Raw genomic sequence first — 17,808 nt, 5'->3', positions numbered from 1 at the left:
GAATGTTTCTTCAGACACAAATAACACAAATAAAGTGCTGAACTAAATTGCACTGTCAAGAAGGATTCCCCACTGGAAACCCTGATTTAGGACTGACCCAGCCTGTAAACTGACCTTCACTGTTCAACTCCATCATTGTTTAAATCAAGAATTGAATGAATATAATATCATTTTCAATCATGCATAATGATGAAAGTCACTTTTAAACTGCACTGGAATTCATTTAGATAGAAGGGTGGGAAAAAATAAAAATGAAAAAAGGTGAAGGAGAGTAAAAGTGGCCAGGCTTCTTTTTCCCACTGTGTCCCCAGCCACACACCGCCCAGTCATTGTCAGTTCTGTGTAATTACGCTCCTGTACCGTACCATTACATAGGGTCATACATGTCACACAGAAGTAAAAAAAATCATGTGATCAAGCTGTGGGTTCCAAGCTGTCTGTGACTCAGAGTACAAACTGGAAATACTGGGAACAAGTTGTTCTATTAAAAGCACTTTACAAATGAAATAAATGAGGGACTTTCAAATTATAGCTCAACTTTATTTTATTTATAGGCCTTAGTTCAGGCTTTTAATGATTCTTTTAAACATAGCACAGTCAAGAGTATAACTCCATTAATCAGGCTTGTGCATTAACTGCCAGTCAGCTTAGGAAGGATTGATGGAAATATGGAAGGAAACACACACAAATGGCCATGTTCCTCTGTGCCTGAACTTACTGTTGGCTAAAGCTCATGGGGGAGGTGGAAAGGACATTATCTAGACATGAGAATAAAAGTCCCAAGATCACATCATCAGAAAGACTGATAAACCGAGAATGTGTTTGACAGGGGAGCAGAGCAACAAACAGAAGTTAGCTTTGGATTTAGAAACAGTTTATTCTATTGAATCACACGTGAAAAATGTGGCATTGCATCATGTAGTTTACATTTTAAGTAAATAAAGACATTTTCTCTGTTTTCACACACTGCATAATGATTAGAATAGTTCTCTAATACACAACTCAAATTACAGTCTCAACAATTAAGTATTTTAAAAGAAATAAGCACAGTTTGGATGAAGTATTCACTGTCCAGTCCATCTGTGTGCTGGCAAGTTTTGAATAGCAGCTCTCACAGACTCATCTTTGACTCAGTAGTACAGTTTGTGCGTTTTCTGACAAAGCCTGTGTTATACTGCACTCTCCTGGTGGGATGTGGTATTACTTGAGCTCAGTGTCAATTTTGCCTTTAATAGGCCAACCTCCTTTTTCACATGCTTTTCACATTTACAATGCTAAAGTGTCCTCAAATCCTCAAAACATATTTGTATTTATTGTACATATAGTATGTTTTATTGAAGAACAATGTGCTTGTGTGGATTCAATGTTTCTCTTTAGGTGTCATTCTGAATCAGCATGATGTCGATATGAACACAGTGAATACATTACCCTGACATCTCTGTTTCCTTTTCTCTCACCTTTCCAGGACTTCAAGATGATGACAGATGATCGGTGACTCGTGGATCAAATGAGAAGTTCAGAGAGAAGAGATTAATCTTGCGCTTTCTGCTAATGTCGCCGGAGGCCCGTTGATCCAGACTGGAGCACAATGTCATCGTACCACAGACTGCGCAGATAAGGAGCAGCCCGCTGAACCAGTTGCACTGGCAACATGGCAGGAGAGAGTAAACGGACATATGCCACCAAAGACCTGGACATCGAGGCCAACCAGCAAGAAAAGGGGCCGGCAAGAGAGAAGTTCAACGAGAAAGCATCCAAAGGGTCACCTGAGCACTTTCCGAATCCGAGTGTGGAGTCACAGACTGTTAACAATGGTGCTAAGATTGTAGAGAAGGAGAGAGAGAACACGCAGCAGCGCGAGGCTGTTATTCGACCACAACAGGCAGGAAAGATTGACTTTAAGTCACTGCAGAATAGATCAAAGTTCACCAGTGACAGAATATGGCCCAGTGGGAAGGGCAGCCCTCAGTCCCCCAGTGGGAAAAGTCGTAATCGGGATAAGGGGAAGAAATCTGGGAAAGGAGAGCGCGGTAATCCACAGCAGCTCTACAGACTGAGTATTACAAATCCGCGCTCCAATCCCACAATCGGCATAGCCTATCCACAGCAGAAGGTTTCACCTCCCAAAAAGTTGGAGACCAGCCGGGGCCCTGTCTCAGGCAGCTACAGGTTTCATGTACCAAGCATCCCAGAGCGAGAGGCTGAACTGCAACAGGAGGAGCTCAACTACAACCGCTGCTTCCAGGAGAGTTCCTCCAACCTCACCTCCCCAAGCTATACCTCACAAGCAGTGGGATCTGCAGCTGGGGGCCCTGCTCACCAGCACCCACCACCCCCTGCACCACAGCAACAGCCTGGTCCATTGGAGAGCAATAACACCCAGTCTGTCAGCCAAATTCTGTTCTCTGACTTTCATTTGGGCGGAGCTGACATGTGGCAGTCTCCTGATAGAACTTTCAATAATTCTAGTTTCGGGGTCCCATCACAAAAGCCTAACAATGCTATGGACGTGAATAAGACAAACGGGTTTGTTCCTTTGTCATTTCAATATGGGTATCCACTGTTAGATGATGCAGCCTCAGATCCCTTCTCCTGTGATCAGAACCCACAGTCACAGGACTTCATTGACGCATCTCTAGTTTCTAACCAAGTGCCCCAAAACCCGTTTTCTTTTCAGTCATCCGGGGAGGAGCATGACAGTGTTCAGGGCAATGCTCAATTCAGTAATGAACAGTTAGAAAACAGGTCACCTTACACTTTACATTCCAAACCACCACAGTATTCTCAGACTCCCCATGGTATTCCCTCATCTGTGCACTGCACAAGGGCTGTAGTAGAGGACAGTAGCAATGGCGAGATCTCAGTATCAAGCAGTCACCAATCAGATCAGAATAAGGGTGTCTTACCTGACAAGTCAGATGCTTATTGTCCAGTAGAAACTAGAGATGGAGGCATTATTACTGGCAGCAAAAGAGGATGCCTTTCAAAAAATGGTACTTCTAGTCAGAGAGTTCTTATTCAAGGCAGTGTCCATCATGTCAGAAATATTACACAGGGTCAAAGTTCACAGACGCACTTTTTCAAACAAAGCAGCCCTCCACCTGTCCACATGGGCTCAACGTCGCATGACAAAAATACCAACAAAAGCCACAGTAGGATAGCACAGCCATGGGAAGGTCCCAACAAGACCTTCCCATCACCCATGGAACAGAACTCCACCCCATACCCATTTCAGTGCCAGACTCCCCTTGAGCAAAGACAAAATGCAGGAATCAATAGTCGCATGCCCTGGCAGCAGATACACCTCACGTCAGCCATGCCAAACCAGAACAGGATTGAGCTTTCCAGGCAACTTAGTAACCAGCAAATGACTTTTTTGTTAAATCCCTCTGACTGGCAGGATGACAGCAAGTCTCAAAAAAGCAACGCTCAGAAAAGCTCCAACAACTTTCCCAGCAGAAGGCCCAGTGAGGCATTCTCAAGCCTGAGGCAAGACAGTGTCAAACAGGGTTGCAGTACAATACCACCATGTCAGTTCACAAATAAAGTAGAATCAATCCAAGGCCAGGTTACTGATCCCAAAAATAAATCATTATATTTTGGCCTAAATCAGACAATCAGTGGATCATCATCCAGAAACCCCAACTACCCCCAATTGCAAGTTCCAACCATGGGGCTTATGGTGTCTCCATATGACTCCCCATCACATTCGCCCATACAAAATCCAGCATCTAGCAGTACATGTTCTTCTCGTTCACCAGAATCAACAAGCCCTGCCAACAGTAGCTCTGATGACAGCCAAAACGCCCTCCACCAAAAGGTCCCTCCACCTCAGTTTTTTCACCAGCACCAAGGCAAGGCATCGTCAGACACCCTAAACTCTAACCAGAATAATTACCATTCAGAGGTCCCACGCAGCCTGCACTACAACCAAGACAGAGCCAAAGAGAACATTGTGAGCTTTTCCTCAAATGTCAGACATTCAAAGCCCAACATGGACAGTGGGAAGGGTTGTATTGAGCCATATGGAATGGAGCACCCTCCACCTCCCCCATATTCAGCTCACCAACTTCTAGCCAGTTCACTAGCCACAGCAAATCTGGACCAACTGGATGTGCTTCTCACATGTAAACAATGTGATCAGAATTTTAACAACCTGGCTTCTTTTCTGGACCATAAGCAATACTGTGGACAGCATTCATTTGCACAAAATGACTTTAAAGATCCTCGCAAAGTGGAAGACACAAGAAAATTTCATGCAGACCACACAAAAAACATTTCGTCTGGAACCAGTTTTGCCATGTCGAGGAGTTCATCTGATTTGCATTTGTCCCTGCTAGGACTTAACAAGAATGGGGAGATAATGCCAGACAGCGAAACCAAAGTAGATGCAAAAGATGATCCTATGAAACTCATGCTACCTTCTGCACCACTCCCTGATTTGGAAATGGAAGATGCCAAATTAGACAGCCTCATCACAGAAGCCTTGAATGGCCTTGGATATCAGTCGGACAATGCAGAAATTGATAGTAGTTTCATTGACGCATTTGTTGATGATGAGATCACCACTACAAAATGTGCATCTAATAGGCAGACTCTAAAAACCAAAGATTCCATAGTGTTTGAAAGCAGGAGTAAGCACGAATTCACATCCAGTGAGAAATCACTAACACGAGAAAAGTATTCCTTTGACTCTGATTTAGACAGCCTCAGTTCTGAGAGCAAACAGGCTGACATTCTCCACAAAGAATGTAATCGAGGAGCAGATGCACACGAGGAAAGCAACAAAGAGGAAACATCTCTAGTGAAGAGAGAATGCACCTCAGAGGAGTCTAGTACACATACAGGGTGGGTTAAAGAGACACGTAGGTCAGACAAGACTGCAGAAGAAAGTGAGCATGGTCCCAGGTTTCTTTTGTCCAAAACATTTTCAGAAAGATGTGGACTCAAAAGTTTGCAAAGCAGCACTCCATTAGTTAAAACAGCTCTTCCTCAGTCCCCTTCTGCTACTAGAAGCCCCACATCTCAGAGGCCAGCAGTGAGGGAGGGGAAAAGAAAAAGAGCTAGTGGAGGGAGCTGGAGTAAGGAGCTAATTCACAAAATAGTCCAGCAGAAGAACAAGCTGCACAAACTCCATGTGAAAGGCACTAAAAACATGCAGTTCTCACTGGTGATGGAGAGAGTGACACCCACAGTACAGAACCCCACATTCAGAGAGTATGACTATGTCTCCGATTCAGATGAGGACTGCGAGCCGGTGAAAATAGCCAGCCAGGGCCGCCTTAGCCAGAGTATCCGCTGCAAATACACATACACAAAAGAATGTAAAGGACGAATTAGAGCGGATAAAACCAGAGAAAGTCCATGGAAGCAAGACAAGTTGGAGAACTTTGAACCCAAAAAATCTGAGGCTGTCTCTCTGTCGCCCATAAAAGAAACTTCTGGTCACCAGAGAGTGCGAAGACGAAGTAGCAGATCCTCCACCAGCAGTGAAATCAGCACATCAGTGAGCATCTCCAGTGAAAGCATCAGCAGCCCCAAAAGCAGTGATCGCACAGATTCCGACTGCGAGAAAAGACTGGAGATAAGAAAAATAGACCAGGATCCCTTTGAGCAGGAGAGATCCCCACAAAGGATACTGAAAGAATCCAGCACATCGTTAGCTTTGACCTTCACAAAAAACACAAAGCATTTCAGCACTGACAAAATTGTACTATCTGGACTTAAAGACAGTTACACTACTTCAAAGTGTTCGAATGTCATCAGCACATCAGAAGAGACTGCATCAGAACATACCCTGACTAAAAGTACTGTTAGTCTTTCAAGGTTCAAAACCACCAGAGTAGAAGTAGAGGAAAAAATGGACCACTACGGCTGTGAAATGGGCATCGCTGCAAGCAAAGAAGATCCAACACCACTCAGCAAAGAATATAAAGATTACATTAAAGCCAACCTGCACCTCAAAAGACCTAGTGTAACACTGAACCAAGTGAAGACTAAAAGTGACAAGGAGACAAACAACCTCTGTAAAATCAAGAGGGATAACAATGACTTTTTAAAAGGACAATTACTGCACAATAAGAGAGAACGCCTGAAGTCACATCAAGATTCAGAACCCCCAAGTGCCCTTGAAAACATCAGTGATGTTTCCTCAGTCAAAGATGCAAAGACTTCAAATGACTTGTTCTCTGATCCACCGTCACTTTGTGGTTCACTCATGGATGAGGCGTGTACATCTCCTGCAAAATTTCTTGATGCATCCCAGCAGAAAGACAGAAGTCTCATGTCTTATTCTTTGCAACATGACCAGAATCTCATCAAGTCACCCCTCTCATTTGATACGTCAACTATGTTTGGTGACCTCACTGTAGGTGGATTTGACAACAGTTTGTACCCAGATATTCAACTAACGAAAGAAAGCTTTGGACCTTTAGAGAGCACAGCTGATAAGAAAGAGCTATTCGAGTCATCTTTTTCACCCGTGTTTGAACAAAGAGACTGGGGCTTAATGGTTGATGTGACTCCTGAGCTCCCTGATGAGATTGCACAGTACAAAGAAGAAGACTCGGGTACAACAAATGATAAGAAGACCAATTTCAACCACAATCCTTTCACATTGCCAGAGAAAATAATGGACTTTAATCCAAACCTCAACAGTGTCTCTGAAGATGAACTTGAGATTAAGAGAATTGTGACAGAGCTTGAGAGCCAGCTCCAGACAGCTAAACTAAGAAGCCCCTCTCCACTTGACAATGAGACACCAAAACATCTGACCATGAGCAAACTTTCACCATTAAGGCTGGGTCACAACAGTGACGTCGAACAGAGTAGCTTGGATGTCGATTGCTCGTCTGAAAGTTTATCTCTTGGTGCACCGCCAGACTCTCATCCCGAGCTCTTCTCTGAACCTGACCTACCATGGTCCAGCCCAGTCCAGTTTGCGTTAATAGGTGGACAGCAGTGTCTTCACACACCAACTCACTCTACTGTAGCAGACACCCCCATTCATTTGGGTCAGGATAAATCAGACACAAAGGATGACACAGACCTGAAAGTTCTGTCCACAGAAAAAAACCCAGCACTAGACATTGAAGAGAAATCTGAGAGCAATGATTCTCTGGGCACAGCTACAGACAAATCAGAAGAAATGATTGAGCATGAAATATATACAGAGAACCTCATGAAAAGCCTAGAAGTGATGTCAGATTCTTTGTCATCAGGCCTAGATTCATCTCAGTCACCTCTACAAGAAAAGGAAAGCAGTGCTGCTGAAGAGCAAGAGAACGACTATCATGAAAAGGCAGAGCCCACAAATGAGACAGAAAGAGTGGATGCTGAAAATGTAGCCGCAGAACCTGCTAAGTGCTCAACAGGACATCTAAAGAGGCTTATAACATACGATATTTATGATTCAAAGTTGGATGAAACATTGGCCACAGAAGAAAGCGTCAGTGTACTTGAGGATAATGATCACATTCTGCAGGTCGAAGATAAACAAGAACCTGACAAGAACACATGTGACAATGCTTCATCTAAAGATGGTGAGAAATCATCAGACACAGTCCACCAATCAGAGTCTCCAGTTGTCACATTTGAGCACAAAAATGGTGAACCATCTGTTAGCCATGTAGAGATAAATGAAGTACCTCTTGAACCCCACATTACGGAAGACCTGAATCCAAATCACCTTCTCGGTTATCCAGATGTACACCAGGATGAAAAAGAGGAAAGCAATGAGTGCCTTCAGCAGAAAAGCAGCCAAGCAGAAGATATTTTGATTGATTCTGAAATGACCGAAAATGACAAGAAAGTGCTTGAATCTCCATCAGCAACACAAAGCACTCAAGATTGTGAGAATAAAACTGACAAGACAGAGACAGCAAAAAACAATATGGACTCAATTAATGGTCAAGTTCTTCACGACGTAGAATCTCCTTGCAGTGGAGATGTCCACCTACATGAGATTCAAGAAAATGACAGGAATAAAGTGACTGCTCATAAACAACCACAAATGGAGAACGATCAGTGCTGTGAACATACCTCATATATTACCTTTTCTCCTGCACATTCATCTTGTGGAGATCATGTTCAGAATAAAGATGAAGACTCTAAACTAGAACCTGCGCTAGCAATGTGTCCTTCACCACTGGGTATTCTACAGATTCCCCCAGAAAGTGCCAAAGTGCTTGAAGCCAAGAGTCCATTAACAGTTTGTTGGGCTGATATTGGCATGATGACTCCAGCTTTGATTGAAGACAAACCAAGTCTTAAAAGTAAAAGTTCTGAAGAATTGGATATTGGCAGGTCTCTAGATAATGTTGAATCACCAGCCACCACATCAGAGATTAATAATTCTTTTGGTCCCCATCTGGACTTTGCAGAAACAACAGAAAACAAAATATCTAACCCAGGAACAATTTTGGCTGTGGACATCTCCCAACAAGCTTTCAGTGAGGCAAGTGAGAAGCCTGAAACATTGGACGTTCCCCAATATAAAGACACATCATATGAGTTCAAACTAAGCCCACTCAGTTACAGCGAAAGACACTTCAGTCACTGCAGTCCTGAAACCATAAACCATGAGATGGATGTTGAACCCAACATAAAGTCAAGCCCTAAAGACAGCCTCATCCTCAGCAGCTGTACACTCTCAACTCTCAATACACAGTTGTCATCAAATTGTCGACTCAGCCCAATACACATTCAAAATGAGCTTGAAGGAACTGCTCAAGATCACTTAGTTCAACTCAACATTCCACATTTTCATGACTCAACTAGTCACAATGACAAGTACAGTATTTCACCTCATCACCATGTCCAAGGGGAAGATGCAGCAGATACAGAACAGCTCTCAAAAATTCCCAAAGATGACATGAGCAGTTGTCATCTACCCCTAGAAACTATTGATTACATGGACTTGCACATGAATGTCCTGAAGAAGGCAGATTCAGATAATGTGGACAGAAATTTAAGTCCTTTCGAGCTCAGTGGCAGTTTGCCTCAGAGGCACAGTATACCCTGCGTTCAGGAAACACTCCATTCCATCGAGCAACATCCAGCCGTATCCATAAGTCTCACAAACACACCTGACTCAACAATAGGACAATGCGCAAAGCAATCAGACATAAAGTTCTCACCCAAGAAAAGTGGGGCACAGAGCGCAGTACAAGGGAAATTCCAATGTGAAATATGTTTGTTGTACTTCCGAACTGTACCTGGACTTAAAAGACACAAAGCAATGAAGCATACCTTAAAAGCTGAAGGTCTCACAGTTCAATCTTCAACTTTAAGCAACCAAGAATATGTGCCTGATTACCAAAAGTCACAGTCAGTGGTCAAGGACCTGAAAGAAAGCATTGAAATCTTTGATCCAGTGGTTTTGCTGCACCCAGGAGATGGTGTGGCTTTAGGTCATGAAGGTAACATGTCTCTGGCTTCAGTGTTTGAAGGCACTGGAAATAAATCTCATATTTCAAGAAGTATAAACAGCAACGAGAAAGAGGATGAACCTCAAATAATGGAGAAAGAAAAGAAAAATTGCAAAGTGAAACGAAGCAAGAGCATGGATGCCAACAACAAAGAATTAATTCCTGAACTAATAAAGCAAGACACTTTCTCAGACGAGCTACTAACCATGCTTAAAACAGACATCCTACAGGCTATTGCTTCAGATTTTCCTACAATGGCACAGCCAGAATGCCGTAAGTCACCTGAAAAACTAAGTACCAATGACAGTCCCAATTGTGAAGAGGTGAAAGCAAAAGAAGACCATCAGATCATGGACAGTGCTAGTGTTCAAGAGCAAGAGATCAAGCACCCAGAACACTCCAACCAGGGAGCTGACAACAAGGAAGATGCAACAAAGACCGAAGGTTGTGCAGTGCTAGAGACTTCAGAAAATATTGGTCAGGCAAATCCTGCCATTTGTAAGGAATATGCAAATGCAAAGGAATTTCTTGACGTGAAAGAAATATGTGATACATGCGAGGATCCTACAGTTGATATCAAACGTGAGATGACCACAGATGACAATGATGCACACTCTGAGAGTTATAAAGATCCTTCATTAAGTCCCAGTGGACTAGGTCCTGATCTCAAAGCTCTCTTTGATGATGAAAACACATTCTCTCAATTATTCCCAAGGAATGATGAAATGAAAAGGAAAAAGTGTGCACGTGTTTATGGAAAAAGTAGCAAAAAGCAGAAGCCAATGCCTACTTTAACTCCAGACTTCACTGACTCCAGTGTGCTTGCTGAAAAAAATGAGGAGAAAAAAGAACAAATGAACGGTGGATTTGTCAGCAGTCTAAATGACTATTGTGAATATGAAACTATAGTTCTTGATGATGCGAAGATGCTTGAGATGTGCCACAAGAGCTCAAGTTCTGCTGAGAATTCTCTTCCAGTAGATATAACTCATCATCAAGCTGTCAGTGAAGACAGGCCAGGGGTTGGCTTTAAAGACTTTGTATGCCAAACAGAAGATGCAGTTAGTAAATCTTCAGTGCAATTAGATGGATCTGAAGACACAAATACAGAGAGAACTACAGAGTCTACAGATCCCCAAGGAGAGTGTAAAGCTGAGGTGCCTACCAAGCCTTCCTCCCTGCAACTGGTCTGTGTGCAAGATAATGCCACACGCCATGCAAACATTGATATTCAGAATCTCAACACTACATTCCAGCTTCCTGAAATTCAGTTCTTCGAGCCTGGAAGGGATATTTCTATGGCTGAGGATATCGCAAGCAACAATACTCAGATTAAAGAGCCTGAAACCCTCCCAAAGAAACCCACAGAACGCAAGGGTCGGAAACGTATTGAGACCGGACTTAAGCCCAAGAATAAGCAGTACAAATGCAAAGTGTGTTTCACGTGGTTCCTTACCTTGGGTGAGTTAGACTTCCACAAACTATCTCACAATCCTTCACCTCCTCCCACTTGTTATATGTGTGTCCAGCGCAAATTCAGCTCCCGTGAACAGCTTCGAGACCATCTGAGAGAGAAGCATGCCAAGAATAAAGCAGGTGTCTGGACTTGTGGCATGTGCTTGAAGGAGATTTCAGACGTCTGGATGTACAATGAGCATTTACGTGAGCATGCCACACAGTTTGCTCGGAAGGGTCAGTCTCAAAGTTCCCTGCTGGACATGCCAGGCTGCTTTATGCAGGAAAATGCTGTGAAGAACTTCCTTTCTTCTATCATGCAACATCGATCTAACAGATCCACCAAAGGGGAGAATGCCAAGTCATCTAGGGACGAGAGAAAGGCTTCAGTAGAAGCTCTTGGTGTAGAGCAAAAATCCTTAGATGTATGTGAGTCTGCAACCCCAAAGCCCAAAACAAGCACGGGGGGAGGTAGCAAACATGCCACGCTTACACCATGTGAAGTTCTACAAAAAGCAGAGACTGCACCGAAAAATGTTGAAATACATCCTAATTGCAAAGATCCTTCAAGGGACTGTCACCACTGTGGCAAGCAGTTTCCAAAGCCTTTTAAACTTCAACGTCATCTGGTGGTTCACAGTTTGCAAAAGATTTTCATGTGTCACAAATGTCCAGTCTCGTATCAGGAAGCAAAAGAGCTCAAAGATCACCTGACAAATGAGCATGAAGAAGCAGAGGAACTCGATTCGAAGCACACCACACTCCTCACCTGTGAACTGTGTGCTGATGTTATGCATGTGATTAAGAAGTCTTTCATCTGCAGTACCTGCAACTATACCTTCTCTAAAAAAGAACAATTTGACCGTCATATGGAGAAACATCTGGCTGGCGGGAACAAGATCTTTAAGTTTAGGGGGGTTGGGAGACCTTGCAAACCCTTCAGATCGAAAGATGAGGAATTCGATATGCCCCCGACCAAGAGAAGGAAGGTACTTAGTGAGAGTTCACAAGAAAACAGTTCAGACAGTGGCATCGCCAGCATTGGATCTATTCACCTAAACCAGACTTTGGACACACAGGGTCTCAAATCAGTTGAGGAGGACCTTGCAGACAATAACACCGAAGAGGAGCAGTCTACTGACACAAATAATACAAGTGTGAAAATTGAAGATGTACCAGAGGAACTTTCGGAAGTTCTGGAAGACCTAAGGCAGTGTCAGCGCCAAATGGATTCAGCTGAAGACAACTTTCAGACAAAATCAGCGCCCATGGAAAACGACAAGGAATACACTTATACACGTGAACTCCAAGATGTTGAGACCAGAGATGTTGGTACAGATAACAGAACCTCCATGACAGAGTCCTGTAATGTCAAAATTGAGGAGGAGTGTGGAGCAATTCAGACATCACAACCATTGCCAGTTTCAGATGAGTCTAGTGCTGCAGAAAATGCTGAGAAAGAATGCCCAGATTTGGAAAATGCAGTTGAGATGATGGAGGCAGAAGATTCAGGTCTGTGCAACTTGTTAATTTCTGACCAAACAAATAAAAGCACGAAAAGCCAACAAGCTGAAGGTTCCACACCTAATGAGGACTGCCATCTTGAAAGTATGAAACAGCCATCGCCATCAAGTCAAATAAACCAACACAAGCAGGACAAGATCAATGAGCAATCATCCACTGACAAGAATGAAAATGAGAAAGACACAAATCCTGTTGAACAGCTAGCATGCACCCTGCTTAAGGATAAAGCTACGTCCAAGTCATCTGAAAACATGAAACAGAACCTTAATAATAGCCCAAGGTCAGGAAGCCTCGGAGCCACAGATGGTACATGTGTAAGCCATGCAAAGATTCCCCTCAGCTCCATTATGGGAGAGGACAAAGACTCTATAAAACATAGGAAAAGGAAAGAGCTGAAGATAACTCAAAGTTCTCAGAGGACAGCATCTTCTGCTACACGGGAGAATCTCGGCTTCGACAATGTTAAAAAGAAGTTTCGACCAAATAAATGTGAGCGTGCGGCTGTTCAGCGGAAGGTTGACGTCTGTGGTGACTATCCTGTGCTCACATCAGTAAAGGATGATGCAGCCAGCAACAAAATTGTCTCAAAGCACAAAGCAGGAACTCTGAGTTTACAACCAAAGAGAAGTCCTCTTGACAATTTTTCACCAAAGAAAGGAGAAGTCGTACGTCATCTGAATGGGGATTGCAGAGGGAGAAAGGGTGTGCCTGGGAGACCCATTCATTCTCCCACGTCCAAGGTGTCAGTAGCCTCCTTGAACAATTCTTTTAACAAATCCCGGCCTAAGCCAGGGGTCAAGTCTGTGGAGACTCATTCCTATCGTACTGCAGAGTCACAGAACAACCTCCTTAGCAAGCTGTTTGGCCAAAGACTCACTGGTTTTAAGATTCCATTAAGGAAAGACACTTCTGAATCCATTAACTGAGAATTAGACGGATGCTACTAAGAGGAGGACACTGACGTATCCACTACACAAATGATCAAGACTATTTTGAGCAGGACTGAGATTGTAGGCTTCTCCTCTGTGAAATGGTTTCACTTGTTAATTAGTCACTTTATTACCTTTTATTATTATCTTCTTGTAAATGTTTTCACATTAACGTGAGGACCAGTGATAAAGACGAGTTTATAAATATGAAAAATGAAATTGCTGGCCAGCAACCTTTATACAAATAATTTTATTTTATCTATTTTGAAGTTGATCATGTTACAGAGACTGTATGTTATTAACAAAAGAAAAGATTTGAAAAAAGGTTACTTGAATGATAACTGAGATTTTTTTCAAATTATGCATGACACTTTTACATTCACAATGTGTTCCTAAATAGCTTTGTTTTGTTTGAGCAACAGGACTATATGACATCCCGAATGTGGACTATGTCAGTGTGCCTATTTTATACGCTTCTGAGAATTATTCTTTCATATTCTTTTACCTTACTGTATTGCAATGACATTCAATGTATTAGCTTTTGTATAAACAAACATTCATTGGTGCTATACTATTTTTATTGTAATGTGAACACAAATGTCCTCTAACTGAAGGGAACATGTAGCGGTTACATTCAGAAAATCATTCTTGCTGGTACTCAATAATTTCTGAGGAAATTAGGAAAAATACTGTGTACAATCCATCACGAAAAGGGTTCGCTTGTCCAGGTGTCCATTCTGTCTTCTCAGTAGAGGGCATTAGGAAAGCCTTTTTTCCAAGAGTAAATTCAGTTCGATTTCATATGAACTCAGGTGCTAACAAGGACAATTCTTGCGCATGAACCCCTTAACTAAGATTCCTCCCATGCACTGATGTTACCACACACCAAATCCACACTCGGTTATCTAAGTGTCCTCCAATTGTTTTATTATTACTATTATTTACTAGAACAAAAAGGTGCTTTATCTTGTTTATATGTATCTTATATTGTATTATATTGTAGGTAGATTATCTCTGGTGCAATGCATAATGTCAAAGTTCTATTTTAATAATGAGCAACAGATGAAGAGAATAAGGAAAGGGAATTGCTAAGCCTACTGAAGGCTCACAAGTGGTTCACAAAGTGCCTCATATAAAGGTTATTAAAAATCTGCATTGTCTTTCTTTGTTTCTTTGTCTTCTCTGGTGGACAGTGGGTGTCATGCGTTGTTATGACTGATCGACAAACCGTTTGAATAATTGCTTATCACTTTTAATTAAGATGGGTTGTGTTAGCAATCAACCATGAAATCCCCTCCACACACACACATACACACACACACACACACACACACACACAGATTCAGCCAGAAATACTACTGCTTAAATTTGTCATTTGCATTTTATTGAAAATGTAGACGGCAACGCCGCCTTCTATTGTTTCTTAATGTTCCACTATAGTGGGGAAAAAGAATAGCATTGTAATTTGGTGCTTAATCAAGTGCACATGAAATATTGCCCCTTATTTATATCATATGATTTGATTAACAGTTCTACTATAAATTATTCATTAAATATTGATACAGTTAAAGACTAATTTGACATTGGATAAACAAGCAGACTATTAATTGTAAAAGTATTGAGAATTCTTATTACTTAATTCTTAATTCAGAACACACTTTCATTTCTGGCTGTATTCTCACATCACATTCATTTCCCACTCCATAAATAAAGGGAATTACACAAAGTGTAATTATTTTTTTGCAAACAAGAATGCAGTTTTATTAATGAATCTTCAATAACATTTGACAAATAAACATTTGGCAAATGGGGAACGTGGGCAGTGAAAGTCAATATAAGGCTAAATCAGCCGTGACTACATCCTCAAATAGGCTGTCATTTGCAGGCGATAGTTCACTGTGTGTTTAGTGGCTTGTATCCCTACATGAGACCCATTTATTATCACATAGGAATAAAAAGCCATAAGACACAGCAGCTGAGACAGGGACACACCAGAGAGAGGGACAGAGAGAATTCCCTGGCTTTCAATATGATGCTCTTTTTATGTACCTGGCAAAAGGGGAGAGACAGAGAGAGAGATAGTGGAACAGTAGAATGAGAAATGCCAGTTGGCAGACAAACAAAACACAGGGAAGAAAAGCAAGCAGAGATATTCTCAACCATCTGAGAGGCAATGCACGTCAAAGTTGCCACTGCTGTTTTGAGGCATGTGGCTGACAGCTTTTCAATCACACCCTTCAGAAGCCTAAAGGAAGGAATTTCATTTCCATACATTAAATGCAATTTCAGGAAGAAAGTCAGGAATTCTCTTTGTAGCAGTAATGGTTAGCGGTTGTCCTTTGGGTTGCCATCAAATATGCAGTGATACGACACTGATGATATTTTAATGGGGAATGTGATTATGGTGTAGGTGAAATAATGAAATAATGGAAGGTGTAATATGCACAGCTGCTGTTCTGGGCACTGTGTAGCTGAAAAAAATACGTAGTCTATGACTAGATTTCTTTATAAAAAAATGCAACCTACACTGACATGCCAAAAGTCATGGGACATGTTTAAGTATATCTCTCCTTTCAAAATTCAGTTATTTTATAAATCCACTTTTGAATAGCAGAAATAGCTAAATATGCTAAATTTAAATTAATTGGGAGGAGGAAAATACACTAACTTAAAAACACTCCACTGATCTGCAGGTCAAAGCCTTTTGCATTGAATGGGAATACGATTTCTAAGTTGCTTGTCTGTTCACATGGACAATTTTAGCCAGAAGCCATCAGTCCTGATCATCATCACCCATATCCAAGTACACACGGGACATTGCAGCTTGAGTAATGTTATAAAATACATGCCCTATCCACCTGACACCTACGATCAGGCCTCTCTCCTACTAAAATAAATCACACCCCCTTGCTATGAGAACAGCAGCCAGTGTTCAGTCTCACTTACGAGATAACACCTCACAACTTACACAGGTTTAGACATTCCAGGATGTCCCCTGAGGTAACACTTCATGATCAGTTTGAATACAGGTACACGTGGTATGCAAAATAATCGTTGTAGTTATTTCACAGACGTACTGCAGGGATAACTGTCAGACATGTATGACAGGATATGACAGTTTTATCAAATGTTACTTTAGGTGTAAATTTGCATTAATGATTAGCAGTCAATCACGTAGCTGAATAAACTGGCCCTGCACTTTTCTGTGTGTTGAGCGGTGGCTGCGGCAGTAATTGCATGGCTCCTTGTCAGGCCTGATCTGATCATTTCATCTGTGAGGGAAATCTCCAGGGAAGCAGGACAGCTTTGCTCTTTGATGTAGAGTGACATTATCAGTGTGGCTGGCCCTGAAATAGCATTGGTTTCCCCGGCAGCTCGGCTGCCGTACTGCCACTCAAGGAGGACTGCAGATTGCGAGCGGATAGAAAGGGACGACTGGTCAGCGGTAATGACATGGAGTCTGGGGGGAGCGGGGTCATCCACCGCTCCCTGCTCTGTCTCCTCAACACCACCACTGCACAATGCCACACTTGGCTTTGTGGAAACTGGAAATTACTGCGCATTCCATTACAAAGCCCCAGTGTCATTGGGAGAGATGAAAAAGGGGGTGACGGAAAGAGTTGGGGGGGACAACAGAGAGGAGTGATGGATGTGGTTCTATTAGGATCAGGGAGAGCTCGAACACAACATGGCTGAGCCTAATATGCTGTTCTATTTGCTGGGGGCAGAAGGTGGGAGAAATCATATCATCCTGACACCTCTTTAGGATTCATTTTGGGAGGGATATCAGGTCAGCTTCTCATATTTCCACAGGTGCAACAGCTGCAGATGAGGAGAAGGAATGAGGTCCCTAGTCTAAAACAAGCAAAAAGGAAAACAAAAGAAAAAACATGAAACCACATGAACAAGGCGATAATGCTTATGCAGAATGAACGTGGCACTGTGTAAATCAGCAGGAGTTCAGATAGTGGATTTGTCTGTATGAAAGCCAGCATGAAAAACAGCACCACGGGCACCTCATATATTCATATAATCCTCCACAAACAGTCATATGGGCCCTTGTGAGCTATCATCATCTTCCCACTAGTTCTGCTGGGACCTATTTGGGCCAAAAAATCAAACATGGCTTTTATTTTCATTCCATGATTGTTTGAAATATGAATCAGCGATCAAAGGTTCGCTATTCACCGCCTCACACTCTTCCTATCTGATCTCCTGCTTCCTGCGAGAGTTTGCCTCGCCTGTCAGAGAGAGGCAAGGAGTAGAGAGAGCCTTTTACAGAGACGGAGGCTGTGTGAAATAAAAGAGATATGCAGGAGCCACTCACTCACTGCCTGTGGTCCTACAAACTGCCTCTGTGTATTCAAACCCATCCCTGCTGTTTACATAAAGCTTTGAGAGACTGTGCATTAAAATCACAGGTCTTTGATTTGCTCATCTAAACTAAAATATAAAACTGCTCTTTTCCCAGA

At 42.4% G+C, this 17,808-nt stretch overlaps 1 protein-coding gene across 2 annotated transcripts in view; it reads left to right on the top strand.

Moving 5' to 3' along the window:
• LOC103037929 (uncharacterized) overlaps nt 1-14,496 on the top strand; it is an 83,958-nt gene extending 69,462 nt beyond the window's left edge. For both annotated transcript variants that reach the window (XM_049474693.1, XM_022672140.2), the window contains exon 2: nt 1,466-14,496. In XM_049474693.1, the coding sequence (XP_049330650.1) occupies nt 1,652-13,333 (11,682 nt within the window). In that variant the 5' untranslated portion in view covers nt 1,466-1,651 and the 3' untranslated portion in view covers nt 13,334-14,496. The remainder of the gene's footprint in view (nt 1-1,465) is intronic.
• The last annotated feature ends 3,312 nt before the right edge of the window (nt 14,497-17,808 follow it).

This window comes from Astyanax mexicanus, chromosome 2, assembly GCF_023375975.1.
Source record: "Astyanax mexicanus isolate ESR-SI-001 chromosome 2, AstMex3_surface, whole genome shotgun sequence".
Lineage (NCBI taxonomy): Eukaryota > Metazoa > Chordata > Actinopteri > Characiformes > Acestrorhamphidae > Astyanax > Astyanax mexicanus.
Note: the sequence above shows the minus strand (reverse complement) of the source record. Positions and strands in the feature narration are given on the sequence as shown.